This window comes from Bos grunniens, chromosome 18 (genome assembly GCF_055505025.1).
Source record: "Bos grunniens cultivar Pamir isolate PY7600 chromosome 18, Bosgru_T2T1.0, whole genome shotgun sequence".
Classification (NCBI taxonomy): Eukaryota; Metazoa; Chordata; class Mammalia; order Artiodactyla; family Bovidae; genus Bos; species Bos grunniens.
The window spans coordinates 1,938,455-1,956,340 of NC_141182.1; the positions used below are offsets into that span (position 1 = coordinate 1,938,455).

At 45.0% G+C, this 17,886-nt stretch overlaps 1 protein-coding gene across 16 annotated transcripts in view; it reads left to right on the top strand.

Annotated features, from left to right (window-relative positions):
* Positions 1–17,886, top strand: part of AARS1 (alanyl-tRNA synthetase 1) — a 59,419-nt gene that overhangs the window by 30,257 nt on the left and 11,276 nt on the right. For 3 of the 16 annotated variants that reach the window (XM_086349811.1, XM_086349812.1, XM_086349813.1), the window contains 7 exons: positions 11,727–11,831; positions 12,490–12,654; positions 15,429–15,617; positions 15,860–16,005; positions 16,626–16,817; positions 17,182–17,326; positions 17,697–17,842. In XM_086349811.1, coding sequence (XP_086205937.1) covers positions 12,511–12,654; positions 15,429–15,617; positions 15,860–16,005; positions 16,626–16,817; positions 17,182–17,326; positions 17,697–17,842 — 962 coding nt within the window. In that variant the 5' untranslated portion in view covers positions 11,727–11,831; positions 12,490–12,510. Of the gene's footprint in view, positions 1–7,952; positions 8,980–11,726; positions 11,836–12,489; positions 12,655–15,428; positions 15,618–15,859; positions 16,006–16,625; positions 16,818–17,181; positions 17,327–17,696; positions 17,843–17,886 lie in introns of those variants that run through there. The other 13 variants (XM_086349822.1, XM_086349821.1, XM_086349823.1 and 10 more) reach the window with 10 other exon arrangements.

Below are 17,886 nucleotides of genomic sequence, written 5' to 3' on the forward strand. Positions count from 1 at the left end.
CCGACTCTGTGGGACCCCATAAACGGCAGCCCACCAGGCTCCGCCGTCCCTGGGATTCTCCGGGCAAGAACACTGGAGTGGGTTGCCATTTCCTTCTCCAATGCATGAAAGTGAAAAGGGAAAGTGAAGTCGCTCAGTCGTGTCCGAGTCTTAGCGAGCGACCCCATGGACTGCAGCCTACCAGGCTCCTCCATCCATGGGCTTCTCCAGCCAAGAGTGCTGGAGTGGGGTGCCACTGCCTTCTCCATGCTAAATGCTTAATAGATGTTAGGTGTGAAGATGGTTATTAATACTTTACTGTCAAGTTAAGTGACTTTTTAATAGCTTTTGAGCTTGACCTTCTATCTGTGTTTGTTGTTTAGTTGCTAAGTCAACTGACTGGCTCTACTGCAACCCCTTGGACTGCTGCCCACCAGGCTCCTCTGTCCATGGGATTTCCCAAGCAAAAATTCTGGAGTGGGTTGCCATTTCCTTCTCCAGGGGCTCTTCCTGACCCAGGGATTGAACACGGGTCTCCTGCATTACAGGCGGATTCTTTACCACTGAACCACCTAGGAAGCCCCAGTAGTATTCTTTTACACAAAAATGTTACAGGAAGGGGGACTTCTAGGGCTGGAAAGGGGGATCTTGTTTAACACTCAGAAATGAATTGTCTGAGGAGACCCATGTGCTTATGAAGTAAGAGACTTTATTGGGAATGGGTGCCCAGGTGGGGAGCAGGGGATGCGAACCCAGAAGAACTGCTCTGCCAAGTCTCAGGTTTTATGGTGATGGGATTACTTTCCGGTTTGTCTTTGGCCACTAATTCTGTCTTAGAGTCCTTTCTGGATGTGCAGGCATTATTCAGCCAAGATGGATGCCAGCAAGAAGGATTCTGGGAGGTGGTAGGACACGTGGTGTCTGCTTTTGACCTTTTCTGAATTCTTCCAGTTGGTGGGGGCTTGTTAGTTCCCTGGTCCTTAACAGGACCTCCTGTCATAAAATACTCACTCAAATGGTTACTACAGTGCCTGGCCAGGGTGGGTGGTTTCAGTCAATGTTTCCCCTGACAAAAAGGATAAAATTTTTCTGTAATATTGAGACCAAACAGGAATCTGTGGGGCCATCCTGGGCACACAAGCCTTTGTAGGAACTAGGCTTCATTTAGCCTCCTTGACCCGCCCTGAATTCCAAAGGGTGGATTCAAACATTTGCTAATCAGGGAAGGGAGGGACTGTGGAAACAAGATAAAAGCAGTCTAGAAACAATAGTGCAGTTTTGGGGTAAGGTCCTGGTTCCTCCTCAAGGACTATGCATACAGAATCTTTGAGTTCTCTGGCAGGAAACTAAGTCCCTCCCCTGCCCACCCATCTCCCCAACTTCAGGCTGGGCATAAGATTCTTGGAGCACCACCCTGTTACCTCACCACCAACCAATCAGAAGGGAGTCACACACCCTGCAGCCCTCACCCCAAATTTTGTCATAAAAAACTCGCCCAGACCATCAGGGAGTTTGGGGTTTTTGAGCACCATCTACCTGTTCTCCATGCTTGTCCCCGCAGTAAACCTTTCCCTGCTCTAAATTCCCACGTTTTGAGTTGTTTGGCCTCACTGTGCATTGGGCATGCAAACTTGTGTTCTCCTAACATATCTTTAGGGATGACCAGCACAATTTTATACTCTTGTATTTAGACATACAAGATGATGTAGGTTAATACTGGAGATGATGCTGGGAAAGACTGAAGGCAGGAGAAGGGGATGACAGAGGATGATGAGATGGTTGGAAGGCATCACTGATTCGATAGACAAGAGTTTGAGCAAGCTCCAGGAGTTGGTGAGGGACAGGGAAGCCTGGCATGCTGCAGTCCATGGGGTCGCAAAGAGTTGGACATAACTGAGTGACTGAACTGACTGAGACTCAGGGTGAGAGGGTGAGAGAGAGAGAGAGACACTGATCACACCTTTGTGGAAGTTTGAATTACTTTTAAGGGGCATTTCTCCCTGGTTTCCTTTGGCCAGTGATTTTGATTCGTCTGATTCACAATCCATATTTCATGTATCTCAGGATCCTCCCCTGTGTGCCCATGCATCTCTTAGCCAAGATGGACTTTACAGAAAAGGCATATGGGTAGAGAACATCCCTTGACATAACTCCTCTTTGACCTTCAAGGAAACTTTTTTGCACATAAGTGGTCAGGGAGTTCTCTTGACTGTGAAAATAAGAAGTATGTATTGGGTAGGACCCAGCCTCCTGCCTTAATTGTTCCACTATGCTTGTCTTGGACTTTCGGTCCTTATGGAATGAATCTCCAATTGCTTTATCCTGGGGCTGGTTGGGAGTGGGAGCGGGGCTGGGGTGGGGTGGGGCGGGCATCTACCTCCTCTCTCAGAGAGGTTAAGATCATGGGTTTTGGAGTTACACACATACACAGGTTTGAATATTGGCTCTTTAACTTTTTCAGTGTGTACCTAGGCAAAACAGTTACCTCATCTCTAAATGGGATGCCAGTTTATCTGCCTCATACACAGTCGAAAAATTAAGCAAAATATAGTCAAAGCTTTGGTTTTTCCAGAAGTCCTGTACCAGTGTGAAAGTTGGACCATAGAGGAGACTGAGCGCTGAAGAACTGATGCTTTTGAGAGTTCCCAGGTGAATTTAACTCAGATGACCATTATATCTACTACTGCGGGCAGGAATCCCTCAGAAGAAATGGAGTAGCCATCATGGTCAACAAAAGAGTTGGAAATGCAGTACTTGGATGCAATCTCAAAAACAACAGAATGATCTCTGTTCGTTTCCAAGGCAAACCATTCAATATCACAGTAATCCAAGTCTATGCCCCAACCAGTAATGCTGAAGAAGCTGAAGTTGAACGGTTCTATGAAGACCTACAAGACCTTTTAGAACTAACACCCAAAAAAGATGTCCTTTTCATTAAAGGGACTGGAATGCAAAAGTAGGAAGTCAAGAAACACCTGGAGTAACAGGCAAATTTGGCCTTGGAATATGGAATGAAGCAGGGCAAAGGCTAATAGAGTTTTGCCAAGAGTACACACTGGTCATAGCAAACACCCTCTTCCAACAACGAAAGAGAAGACTCTACACATGGACATCACCAGATGGTCAACACTGAAATCAGATTGATTATATTCTTTGCAGCCAAAGATGAAGCTCTATACAGTCAGCAAAAACAAGACCAGGAGCTGACTGTGGCTCCGATCATGAGCTCCTTATTGCCAAATTCAGACTTAAATTGAAGAAAGTAGGGAAAACCACTAGACCATTCAGGTATGACCTAAATCAAATCCCTTATGATTATACAGTGGAAGTGAGAAATAGATTTAAGGGGCGAGATCTGATAGAGTGCCTGAAGAACTGTGGACTAAGATTCGTGACATTGTACAGGAGACAGGGATCAAGACCATCGGAATTTAGAAAGATGGTAACAATAACCCTGTGTACGAGACAGCAAAAGAGACACTGATGTATAGAACAGTCTTATGGACTCTATGGGAGAGGGAGAGGGTGGGAAGATTTGGGAGAATGGCATTGAAACATGTAAAATATCATGTATGAAACGAGATGCCAGTCCAAGTTCGATGCACGATACTGGATGCTTGGGGCTAGTGCACTGGGACGACCCAGAGGGATGGTACGGAGAAGGAGGAGGGAGGAGGGTTCAGGATGGGGAACACATGTATACCTGTGGCGGATTCATTTTGATATTTGGCAAAACTAATACAATTATGTAAAGTTTAAAAATAAAAAAAAAAAAAAAAAAAAAAAAGACCATCCCCATGGAAAAGAAATGCAAAAAAGCAAAATGGCTGTCTGGGGAGGCCTTAAAAATAGCTGTGAAAAGAAGAGAAGCAAAAAGCAAAGGAGAAAAGGAAAGATATAAACATCTGAATGCAGAGTTCCAAAGAATAGCAAGAAGAGATAAGAAAGCCTTCCTCAGTGATCAATGCAAAGAAATAGAGGAAAACAACAGAATGGGAAAGACTAGAGATCGCTTCAAGAAAATTAGAGATACCAAGGGAACATTTCACGGAAAGATGGGCTCGATAAAGGACAGAAATGGTATGGACCTAACAGAAGCAGAAGATATTAAGAAGAGGTGGCAAGAATACACAGAAGAACTGTACAAAAAAGATCTTTACGACCCAGAGAATCACGATGGTGTGATCACTCACCTAGAGCCAGACATCCTGGAACTCGAAGTCAAGCAGGCCTTAGAAAGCATCACTATGAACAAAGCTAGTGGAGGTGATGAAATTCCAGTTGAGCTTTTTCAAATCCTGAAAGACGATGCTGTGAAAGTGCTGCACTCAATATGCCAGCAAATTTGGAAAACTCAGCAGTGGCCACAGGACTGGAAAAGGTCAGTTTTCATTCCAATCCCAAAGAAAAGCAGTGCCAGAGAATGCTCAAACTACCGCACAATTGCACTCATCTCACATGCTAGTAAAGTAATGCTCAAAATTCTCCAAGCCAGGCTTCAGCAATATGTGAACCGTGAACTTCCTGATGTTCACGCTGGTTTTAGAAAAGGCAGAGGAACCAGAGATCAAATTGCCAACATCCGCTGGATCATGGAAAAAGCAAGAGAGTTCCAGAAAAACATCTGTTTCTGCTTTATGGACTGTGCCAAAGCCTTTGACTGTGTGGATCAGAATAAACTGTAGAAAATTCTAGAAGAGATGGGAATACCAGACCACCTGATCTGCCTCTTGAGAAACCTGTATGCAGGTCAGGAAGCAACAGTTAGAACTGGACATGTGCCGGGGACCAGCCCCGGCTGATCCAGGGTATTCGAAGGAGAGACGGCATAGGCGAGGATCAGGAAACAATTGCTTAATTAAACGTTAATTAAGGATATAAAGAGTAATAGAATGAGGATAGCTCAGTGAGGAAATTTAGTGGAGAAAAGCGGCTGAAATAAGGATAGCTCAGTGAGGAAATTCAGTGGAGAAAAGAGGCTGAATAATTCAGCCAGAAGGTAAGAGAAAGAACGACATGGTGAGACCAAGTTTCGGTGAACAAGGCCCGCACTTTATTTTCCAAAGTAGTTTTTATACCTTAAGTTATGCATAGAGGATAATGGGGGAAGGGGTAGAGTCATGCAGCAAGCCAGGCTTTCTTCCCGCAAACTTATCATATGCAAAAGCTTAGGTGATTTGCATCATCTTCTGGCCCGGAGGCCTGTTAACATTTTAAGACCTTTTCTTCAGAAAACTTATTTTTCTCTAAAGGTGATTGGTCAGGAGCCACCCTCCAAAAGCATTAGATAAAGTTGCATTCCTACAGAGCAAAGGTGTGGTGAGCTATAACAAGAAAAAGAATTAACTCAAGGGTCCCAGGTTACAAACATTAAAGCTACTACTTACACCAATTATATTAATCAATACACTGCCAGGGACACAGCAGGTAAGGGATATGGAGACTTAGCAGCAAACATTGGCCCAACAAGTGAAAATCCCTTCACCAATACAATTTCTAATCAATCTTTTAACTACTCAAAAGAATCTGTGTTTAGACAGTTTAGAACATCTCCTGCCTCTCACAGTTGGGAGGCTCTGAACAATCACATGTGGCCGGAAAAACCAATTCAGGCAGGCTAGAGGATTTCCAAAGGAGTTTGTAGGTTAAACACTGTCACACCCAGGAATTATTAACTGGACCTGTAAGCTAACTCTTTTTTCAGAGAGAGGTAGTGGGGGACAGCCCCCCGTAAAGTCAGAGGTGTAGGTGAAAGCACAAAGCAGAAAGTAGGCAGACTCTGGTTTTGGGTGTAAATGCTCGAGAATTTCCAGGGGTACTCCTGAGGCTCGATCCCGCCTTTGCGTGTGCCAAGCCTCCTTCCTCATGACCTTTGTCATGGGCGGGGTTCCTCACGCTGGCTCCCGGCAGCGATAGAATTCCAGTTGAGCTATTCCAGATCCTGAAAGATGATGCTGTGGAAAGTGCTGCACTCAATATGCAATATGCACTCAATATGCAATATGCCGGCTCCCGGCAGACATGGAACAACAGACTGGTTCCAAATAGGAAAAGGAGTACGTCAAGGCTGTATATTGTCACCCTGCTTATTTAACTTATATGCAGAGTACATCATGAGAAATGCTGAGCTGCAAGAAGCACAAGCTGGAATCAAGATTGCCAGGAGAAATACCAATAACCTCAGATATGCAGATGACACCACCCTTATGGCAGAAAGTGAAGAGCAACTAAAAAGCCTCTTGATGAAAATCAAAGTGGAGAGTTAAAAAGTTGGCTTAAAGCTCAACATTCAGAAAAAGAAGATCATGGCATCTGGTCCCATCACTTCATGGGAAATAGATGGGGAAACAGTGTCAGACTTTATTTTTGGGGGCTCCAAAATCACTGCAGATGGTGACTGCAGCCATGAAATTAAAAGACACTTACTCCTTGGAAGAAAAGTTATAACCAACCTAGATAGCATATTGAAATGCAGAGACATTACTTCGCCAACAAAGGTCCCTCTAGTCAAGGCTATGGTTTTTCCAGTGGTTATGTATGGATGTGAGAGTTGGACTGTGAAGAAAGCTGAGCACTGAAGAATTGATGCTTTTGAACTATGGTGTTGAAGACTCTTGAGAGTCCCTTGGACTGCAAGGAGATCCAACCAGTCCATTCTAAAGGAGATCAGCCCTAGGTGTTCTTTGGAAGGAATGATGCTAAAGCTGAAACTCCAGTACTTTGGCCACCTCATGCAAAGAGCTGACTCATTGGAAAAGACTCTGATGCTGGGAGGGATTGGGGGCAGGAGGAGAAGGGGATGACAGAGGATGAGATGGCTGGATGGCATCACCAACTCGATGGACGTGAGTTTGAGTGAACTCTGGGAGATGGTGATGGACAGGGAGACCTGGCGTGCTGCAATTCATGGGGTCGCAGAGTTGGACACGACTGAGCGACTGAACTGAACTGAACTGGACAGCAAGGAGATCAAACCACTCAATCCTAAAGGAAATCAACCCTGAATATTCATTGGAAGCTGATGCTGAAGCTCCAATACTATGGCCACCTGATGTGAAGAGATGACTCACTGGAATAGACCTTGATACTGGGAAAGATTAAAGGCAGGAGGAGAAGAGGGCAACAGAGAATAATATGGCATCACCAACCCAATCAACAGGAATCTGAGCAAATTCCAGGAGATAGTGAAAGACAGGAAAGCCTGGTGTGCTGCAGTCCATGGGGTCGCAAGAAGTCAGCATGACTGAGCAACTGAACAGCAAAAAGGAAATGTTTACTAATGCTTTGCATATAAGTATTAACTATTATTTTTCAAAGGCAAATGGAAGACCAGAGGCCAATTTAATTGCCTCTCAAAGAGTAAGTTATTTCTTCCACACCAAATCCAAGGTCACAAGTGTGTCCACTGGCGTAACATATCAGAATCCGAATACCATTCTATAACAAAACGAACACAACTAGATGCTAAGAGCTGTGACCTCTACCAAACACACGTCACTGTTTCCCCTCATTAGCCAAATCAACCACTAGGACTTATCCTGTGTGCTCAGTTGTGTCCCACTCTTTGTGACCCCATGGGCTGTAACTCGCCAGGCTCCTCTGTCCATGGGGATTCTTCAGGCAGAAACACTGGAGTTGGTTGCCATGCTCTCCTCCAGGGGATCTCCCCAACCCAGGGATCGAACCCAGGTCTCCCGCACCGCAGGCGGATTCTTGACTGTCTGAGGCATCAGGGAAGCCCAGGACTTATCTTAAGGATACTAAAATGTCGGTTTCTAGCAGTCCGCAACCTTACTCATCACGTGATGGGCCCCAATCCCTTCTTTCCCTGACATTGCGTCAGCCAGAAGTAGAGCCGCCTTCCCAGGAATCAACTAAGAAGCTGATACGTACTCCAGTTGATTGGCATGTGGCTTGACCAATAACGTCTCGGGAAGGCAAGGCGCGGCGAGGCACTTTCCCCCACGCTCTCTGGTTGGACGGGGCGGTGCGTGCTGCAGCCTGCCGCGTCTTGAGGCCCGTGCCACTGCGCGTCTGTGGGAACAGGTAACCGAGGGATCCGGGCAGTGGGCTCTGAGAGAGAAGTCAGGAACTGCGACCCCGGGAGAAGCAGACTGGACTGAGAGAGTTCTGCCGCGCAGACATAGCGGCTGGGCCCGGCGTCTGGTCCCTGGGCCAGGTCCTGTGAGGCCTCTGGAACCGGGGCCCGGGCCGGAACCGAGGCTGAGGAGGCAGCTGGGCTACCCGGCCGCCGGAAGGTGGCTTTTTGTCAGACCCCTGGAGCGGCTTTGGCCTTGAGTGGCCTTGCTAAGGACCGAGACCCTGGAGGGATCATCGTGGTCGCCGACTACCCGTCCCAGGCGGAGGTTTTATACGCCCTGGTTTTAATCCCCTAGGGACGGGCGGGGTTGCCTGGTAGCGTGGTCAGGATGGGTAGGATCAGGCTGCGTGAGCCGTTCCCTCAGTTGTCGGCGCCCGCCCCCCAATTCTTGATGGTAGCTAAGTAACTGATTCTAGTCCAGGCCCTTCTGGAGGCACTTGCCAAGCTCCGTTGCATTCAGCGATTACTGTCAGTCTTTTTCCGCTATGCTTTAAGTTCATTCGCAATTCGCTCTTTAAAGATTCCTATAGCATGAAATACTTAGCAACCACTGAACTGGATGCTGAGAACATTCCCGTAGTGGAGAGCAAAACCTCCAGTCATGATTCCCACTGGGCTGGAATTTACAGCCTCTTGGGGAAATGGACATCAGCCCTCAAATGCATGTGGAAATTATGGCAGAAGTCACCTGGGGCTCTGAAACTAAAACAGGGAAAATCTGATCAAGAAGGAGAAGCCTTCCTTAAATAAATTTCTTTGAAGTTGAGATACCAACAATGAGAAATTAACTAGGAAAAACCAAAGAGGGGAATAGGGTAGTCAGCTTACTTCAAATGAAGAGCATGTTGAAAGGTCCAGTGGCTGGAACCTTAAACCCAAAGGCCGCGGCTCCTGCTGGGGTATGGAATCTGGTCTCCTCTGTGCTACCTCTGTATCCAATGTAACCTTCCTGTATATTTATATTGAATAAGTGAATGAGTTGTGGTGACACAGCCTTGAATAGTCCCAGCCTCCATAGGGCTTTACATCAGTATATTGGCTCCTTTTATATCATACTGCCGGAGAAGGCAATGGCACCCCACTCCAGCACTCTTGCCTGGAAAATCCCATGGACGGAGGGGCCTGGTGGGCTGCAGTCCATGGGGTCCCTAGGAGTCCGACACGACTGAGCGACTTCACTTTCACTTTTCACTTTCATGCATTGGAGAAGGAAATGGCAACCCACTCCAGTGTTCTTGCCTGGAGAATCCCAGGAACGGGGGAGTCTGGTGGGCTGCCATCTATGGGGTCGCACAGAGTTGGACACAACTGAAGTGACTTAGCAGCAGCAGCATATCATACTGCAGTTACTTCTAGGTATGACTGTCTCCCCATTAAGGGTGTAGACTCTATTCATCTTGGTTCCCAGCATATAGTATGGACTCAGTATGTTGAAAGAATGAGCAGAGATGGAAAATCCGTATGTCATTTGGAATGGAACTGTTTGTTTTTCTCAGTGGCACATTTAGAGGAGGAGCAACGAACACTGTGCAACAGCTATGATGCTGTTGCTCCGTCAGAGTTAGCACCCTGCGTTCATTGTTGCCACCATTATTAAGGTGCATTGAGCCATGTTGAGGAGGGTCAAGGAGGAATGTGGTGTGACAGAATTTCTAGAAACTGTAGCCTTGACTCCTTGGCATCAACAGAAAGTCCTCAGCTATGGAAATTTTAGTCAGTTCTTTGACTCAAAGGCCTTCTTGTTTGAATAATGGGTTGATTGAGTTTTGAATAAATCAATTGAAATTGTGATTAAACATAAAATCTAAGAGTCACAGTCTCATCATGTTTGCTGTATACATCTTTCTTTGTTGTATCTTCCTCCTAAGAAGGAAGAAAACTTTGAGGTAAGTGATGTAAAGTAGTAGTACCCAGTTTGTTCCATTTTACCAGTTGCTTCCAAATACAGGAGGCGTTTTGAACCACACACTCCAGGTGTAGGCAGGATAGGTACTACTGTTTTATAAGAAGGGAAACAAGTGTAGGACAAAGTGACTTTAAAGGTTAGAGCTAGGTCTACGGTTAGAGACTTTTAGATAATACTGTGAATGAGATGGTTCCTTATTTTTCCAGACAGCCAGAGCTGTTGGCAATGCAGCCCCATGCCACTTCTCTCTCACCCGCCTGTCAGAGAAGCCATGTAATATATGTGAAAGAGATTGGAAACTGTTAATCTGTTTTTTTTTTCCAATTAAAAAAAAATGTTTTATTGAGGAACAACCGACATACAAAAAGCTGTGCATACTTAATGCAAATAAGTTGATGAGTTTGAAGATAAGTATACATTGATGAAACTATAATCACAATCAATACTGTAAATAGTAATATATCATCACATCCAAAAGTTTCCTCCACTCTTTTTAATTTTTAATTTTTTGTGTGTGATAAGAGCACATAAGACCTGCCCTCTTACATTTTTAAGTGTAAATGCAGTATTCTGAACTGTAGGCACTATGCTATGCAGTAGATCTCTGGGACTCACTCCTCTTCCATAACTGAGCCTTTGTATCTTCTAACCAACACCTTCCCTATTCCACTTCTCTACTCCCCCTCTTCCTATACCTTGGAAACCACCATTCTACTCCCTTCTTCTATGAGTTTAATTGTTTTATATTACTCATATCAATCGGATTGTATAGTCTTTGTTTTCCCACATCTAGATTATTTCACTTAGCACAGTGTCCATTAGGTTCATCCATGAATTTCATGTCCTCTGTATATATATACTCAGAAGTGAAATGGCTGGATCATGTTGTAGTTCTATTTTTCAATTTTGAGGAAACTCTATACGATTTTCCATAGTGGCTGTACCAATTTATATTCCCACCAGCAGTGTACAAGAGTTCCCTTTTCTCCACATCCTCCTCACCAACACTTATCTTTTGATTTTTTTTATCAAAGTACAGTTGATTTACAATGTTGTGTTAGTTTCAGGTATATAGCAAACTGATTCAGATATAGATGTATAGATATTCTTTTTCAGATTCTTTTTCATTTAGGTTATTACAAGATATTGAATGTTGAACTATACCAGTTCCTGTGCTGTACAATAGGTCCTTGTTGTTTGATTTTTTTAAATAATTGTCACCCTAATAGGTATAAGGTGATGTCTCATTGAGGTTTTGATTTGCATTTTCCTGATGATTAGTGATGTTGAGCATCTTTTCATATACCTGTTACCATTTGCATGGAATATCTTTTACTAACCCTTTACTTTTAGCTTATGGCTATCCAGTGAGTCTCTTGTAGAATGAATATAGTTTGATCTTTTTATTGTATCCATTCAAGCACCTTTAAGACTTTTGATTGAAAAGTTTAGTCCACTTACATTTAAATTAATAAGTAATTATTGATATGTAAGGACTTACTACTGTCATTTGTTAATATTTTTTTATTTTGCTGTTTTTTTCTCTCTTTGAAAGTGAAAGTGAAAGTGAAGTCGCTCAGTCGTGTCCGACTCTTTGCGACCCCATGGACTGTAACCTGGCTCCTCTGTCCATGGGATTTTCCAGGCAATAGTACTGGAGTGGATTGCCATTTCCTTCTCCATGTAAATCTGTTTTACTTCCTGATTTCCCTCTCTTCTGAGTCCCTTTCTCTTTCACAGATTCTGAGCTCTGCCTCCTTACTGCAGCTGCAGCATCCTCACTCCCAGCAGCCTAACAGCTGGGAGGACAGCGGCTCACCTGTTGGGTTCCAGAACTAAGTTGAGGCAGGTATATTCCTGCTACTTGCAGGTAGTCTCTTGTACAGATAAGCCCATCTCCAGGTCCGTTGTTGCTGGCAACAGCCTCCCCAGGATGGTCTAGCCAAACCTGGAGGCTCTGGCTTTGGGGATAGTGAAACTTGGCACAGTTCTAGACATGTGGGTGAAGACAGAGCTGGAAGGGTCCTATCGAGTGCAGGCCTCTTGATGGTGAAGTAAAGTAGCTCCCATAAAGACCTGGAGCTAGGACTGGAACCCAGGTCTTCTCCTGAGCCTCCCCTATCCCCAGTGGACTTTTCTGCTAGACCATGAGGTTTTATTCTCATTTCCTAATTCCTGACCTAGGGCTTGGCACAGTGGGTGCTCCATACATTTTTGCAGTGAATAAATGCATGAAGAAACCACCTCCTATTGCACTTAATGTGTTGGTATATTGAACTTGAGGTTGGCCCTGGAAGGAAGAGCATGTGCAGCTGTTGTCTGCTAGCGCAGCACGTTTTGCTTCGATGGTAATTTTAGCTTTGGACATTACAACATAGAGGTTTTAGGATCACACAGCTTACCCATGTCCTGCTTTGACTTGGCCTGAGAAGCTAGGAGCCCTGTGTAATGCTTACTATCTCTCAGTTTCACTTCCCCTCATTTCTTTTTTTTCTTTGGTTAGATCCCTAGGGTTATTTTCAAGATGGACTCAACCTTAACAGCAGGTGAAATCCGGCAGCGTTTTATAGATTTCTTCAAGAGAAATGAACACACCTATGTTCACTCATCTGCCACCATCCCTTTGGACGATCCCACTTTGCTCTTTGCCAACGCAGGCATGAACCAGGTAAGGTTGTTTTCCCCTTCCCCTTGCCTTTTTGTCCACATGGGAGGCAGCAAAGCAATCCTGAAGTCCTACAGAATCCCAGTTCTGTCACTCACTGTGTAGTCCTTATGTTGTTGAACTTCCATTTCTTTGTGTGTGAAAAGAGAAATAATAATAGTGCCTGTCTTTAGGTTGCAGTGAGGAGTAAATAAAGTAATGCATTAAAAATGTTTCCACAGGGACTCACTTACCTGATGGTCCAGTGGTTTAGACTTCACACTTCCACTGCAAGGGGCTCGGGTGAGGCCAAAAAAAAAAGGTTTAGCACAGTATTTGAAGTAGGTACTTGAAAGTTAGCTATTGTTATTTTTAATTATGATGAGAGACCCTGATACTCATGGATTAACCTTGTATGCCTCTCAAGAAAAATACAGCCTGCATCTAGTCTGTAATGTTTTGCCCTTTTTTTTTTTTCTTTCCTAAGGAAAACGTTATGTTTTATTAGAATCAGAGTCTGGGTTAATCTTGCTGAGCCCTGAAGAGACTTGTTAACTCAGGTGTTGTGGTTCTCCTTCATCTTCTCATTGTTCTTGTATTTTTCTTTATAAAATAAGTCACTTCTTCAGAATTCTTTTAAGGCTTTGCTTTCATTCCCATTCTAGGCCATGCACTGTTTTATTGATTTTTAATTTTTTCTTGAAGCTACTGCCAACCAATGTCAATTTGGATCTACTGCTAAAGAAACTTATTGGGGCAACTGATCTATAAAAGATACTTGAAAGTTTTATTTTAGGAGACAAGAGTTTTCTCTTGAAATAGTGGGAGCATCACAAGTTGATAAAGGTGTTTCAATATGCCTGTGACATGGAAAACTGTTTAATAGGTTGGAAGTGGCTTCAGGTTAGATAGTGCCCTCAGGGCTTTCCTTTGGAGGTTCTCTGGGTGCCCCGCTTAGCTCGATGGGCCCACCAGCCATTAGGATGACCCTCTCTGGGATAAGCTGACATTTTCTTTTGTCCCAGGTCTCTTCTCTGGCTTTGAAAAGTGGCAGCAATGGAAACATTTTCCACCTTGTGCAACGTGAGCTATGAGATTATAAAAGCATTTTCCATTATATGTGTGAGCCCATGCATACACCTGGGATTGAGGGCGCTGATTTCAGGTGGATTCTTTCAAGGTGGTGGGCTTTCTGGAGCACTGAAACAGTTCTGCTTTAGGCAGACCTAGGCTTCGTCTTCTCCCACCACAAAGTCCAGGCTTGATGAACATTCCCTGAATAACAGTAACTAGTAGACTGCATGTAGCACCTCCTGTACACCAGGCACTGTTCTGTGTCTTACATACACTAACACATTTGATGCTCACTCCGTACCATCCCACTGAGGCACTGAAGGCTCGGGTAAAACTGCCTAAGTTCATGAGACTGGAAATGCTGGAGGGTGGATTTGAACTCAGAGAGAGTCATTTGTTTAACTTATGTGCTCTGTTGTTTAGTTGCTAAGTCATCTCCAATTCTTTGAGATCCCATGGACTGTAGCCTGCCAGGCTCCTCTGTCAGTGGGATTTACCAGGAAAGCATACTGGAGGGGGTTGCCATTTCCTTCTCCAGGGATTGAACCTGGGTCTTCTGCATTGGCAGGCAGATTCTTTACCACAGAGCCACCATGGAAGCCCCTTACATGGTCTGCTGCTGCTGCTAAGTCACTTCAGTTGTGTCTGACTCTGTGCGACCCCATAGATAGCGGCCCACCAGGCTCCCCCGTCCCTGGGATTCTCCAGGCAAGAACACTGGAGTGGGTTGCCATTTCCTTCTCCAATGCATGAAAGGGAAAAGTGAAAGTGAAGTTGCTCAGTCGTGTCCGACTCTTCACAACCCCATGGTCTGCAACCTACCAGGCTCCTCCGTCCATGGGATTTTCCAGGCAAGAGTACTGGAGTGGGGTGCCATTGCCTTCTCCATTACGTGGTCTGCCTGCCAAGTCGCTTCAGTCATGTCCGACTCTGTGCGACCCCATGGACTGCAGCCTACCAGGCTTCTCTGTCCATGGGATTCTCCAGGCAAGAACACTGGAGTGGGGTGCCATTTCCTTCTCCAATTACATGGTCTACTACCTCTTAATCAGAAATACCTTTTTTTTTTTTGCTTGATTGTTTGTACATTTTGAATTAGTATTTGTTAGGCATCTGCTCATTCTATCCAGATGCTGGTTATACAGAGCTAAGTAAGATAGTTTTCCTTTAAGGAGTTTGTGGTCTAGTGCAGGACTATCCAGTAGAACTTGCTGCTGTGATGGTAATTCTGTGGCTAATCACACATCAGCCAGGTGTGATTATGGAGCTAGTATAACCTAGTTGTGCTGATTCTACTCCTTTAAAAGGTCTCAAATTTTTTTTTTTCCTTATCACCTTTACTACCAAGCCAGCACATCAGGTTTGGAATGAATTCTTCTAGAAAGATGGTATAAGCCTTGACTGTCAGAGACTTAAGAGGAAGCACTGGTTTCACTGCATCAACCTTGACCATTATCCTAGATCTGGCAGGGCTTTCTGTCTCTCAGTTGGTGTTACTGGCATTGATGGGAATCGTTAGAGAACTTGGGCCAGCGGAGCGCTGCGGCAAGACAGGCTGCCTCTGCTGCAGCCCACAGGGCCACCTGCCTCTGATAAGTTTCGGTTTTGCAGGCTGATCATATCTGGAAATGGACAGTTTAATGTGTGGTCTCTTCCTGCCAGCGTGCAACCACCTGATATATATGCAACTCTTTAAAAGTTGAAATGTTCCTTTTCTTTTTTAGTTCAAACCCATTTTTCTGAATACTATTGACCCATCTCACCCCATGGCAAAGCTGAGCAGAGCTGCCAACACTCAGAAGTGCATCCGGGCTGGCGGCAAACACAATGACCTGGATGACGTGGGCAAGGATGTCTATCATCACACCTTCTTTGAGATGCTGGGCTCCTGGTCCTTTGGAGATTACTTCAAGGTAAGTTCAAAGAGCAGATCTGTTGGCATTTTGAGATTCAGAAGTGAAGGACATTTCTTAATTCTAAGACTTCCTGAACGCAGTGCCTGTAATTTGATGATTTCAGTTTACGTTTGGATTTCTTGTATAAATTGATCCTGAGTTTGACTATTTATGGTGAAGACACTGCTTTGGCCCTCTTCTATTCATTCTAAATAGACTTTGGTTTGGTCACATTTCACATCTTTTTGATCTTGTTGTAGGAACTGGCATGTAAGATGGCTCTGGAACTTCTTACCCAAGAGTTTGGCATTCCAGTTGAAAGACTCTACGTTACTTACTTTGGTGGGGATGAAGCAGCTGGCTTAGAACCAGACCTGGAGTGCAAACAGATTTGGCAAAACTTGGGGTAAGAATGCAGCTTGCATGTTGAGAGTATGAGTATGAAAAAATAAAATGATTGCTACTCTCAGTGCCAGAGTGGGGTCTTAGGCTTGGAGTGCATTGCCATTTCCTATTTTAGGGTGTGAATTGGGAGGTGGAGGTGCCTGGGAGTAATTATCTTTTGCTGCATCCATTGTTTCTTAGTAGGTTTACTCTGTCATTCTGTTGTTGAAAGCCAGTATGAAGAGGCATAGGAAGGTGATGCAGCTTTTTTAAAAACACTTACACTGTCATAATTGTCCTCATTTATGAAAATGAGGGAACATTTGCAAAGAAATTTGTTTAATTCTCTGCATATTCAGCATAAACATTTTCACTTTTATGTGTTTCTTTCTCAGCTTTATCTAGATATTTGCATATTTTCATTTAGTTGTGATCATAACGTGTATTTTATATTCTGTTGTAGTGACTCTTGAATCACGTTGTGGTTCTTTAGCAGGATTTGATTCAGGCTTGGCATTAGTAATTGCCAAAGAGTGAGCTGTCTTTCTAGAAATGCATAAGGATCTCCTTTTCTCAGGGATGCAGGTCTGTGCAGAATCCTGTCACTGGCTGTAACTGGGCCTTTCTTCCCGCTCTGTGCAGGCTAGATGACAGCAGAATCCTCCCCGGCAACATGAAGGATAACTTCTGGGAGATGGGTGATACGGGCCCATGTGGTCCCTGCAGTGAGATCCACTACGACCGCATCGGTGGTCGGGATGCAGCACACCTCGTCAACCAGGACGACCCCAACGTGCTGGAGATCTGGAACCTTGTGTTCATCCAGTATAACAGGTTGCCTCGGGGTCCTGAACTGTTCCTGTTAAGAGCAGCAGCTTTCCTCAAGCTGAGTAGAGCAAGAGGAACTCAGAGCACATGGTTGTCTTCTCATCCCATCTTTGGGGCCAGTGGGCCAGTGCTAAAGGCATAATTTGCTATAACTTCAACTGCTCTTCTAGAGCTCATTTCCTTGAAGCTTGCCTCACTGTAATGGATCCCAGATTATTTCTTCCCTTTTCCTCTGCACTCCCTTCTTCCCACCGAAATAGGCAGAAGCCAATGGCAGTCACAGCCTGCAAATGGCTAAGTGAGTTTTACCCAGCAGGGAGAGGTGGCAGCTGGAGTCCGTGTTCCAACTTCCTCTTTCTGGATCTTGCAGGGAAACCGATGGCATTCTGAAACCTCTTCCCAAGAAAAGCATTGACACAGGGATGGGCCTGGAGCGACTGGTGTCCGTGCTGCAGAATAAGATGTCCAACTATGACACTGACCTCTTTGTCCCTTATTTTGAAGCCATCCAGAAGGTACCGGTCCTAAACTTCTGTGGAGGTTTCCAGGCTGGCTGTTAGTTCTGTCAAAAATAAAACAATTGTATGCTTTGCCATGTGAGGGTACCTGTGACCATCTGCCAGCTTCATTGTTAATATTAATAACAGTGTTCTGAAGAAGCACAGGCATTGTGATTTATTGAGTGCAGGGGCCTGGTTAGAGGCTCTTCACTCTTGCCCCTGTCGCCTTTCTTGGGATTACAGGATCTGGTGAGAAGCTCACCCTTTCTTCTTATCCGTCTCCCCCCGCCCCCCGCCCCCCCACAAGTCCTCTGGAACCTTCTAGGGTAAGGCAGCACCAGAAGGGCCGCTTCCCAGTAAGCTGCCTCCTGGTTTTTATCTGCAGGGCACAGGTGCTCGGCCGTATACTGGGAGAGTGGGTGCAGAGGATGCTGACGGGATTGACATGGCTTACCGGGTGCTGGCTGACCACGCTCGGACCATCACTGTGGCCCTGGCCGATGGCGGCCGACCTGACAATACGGGGCGGGGGTAAGTGCATTACACATGGCGCAGCGTTAGGACTGACACTTGAG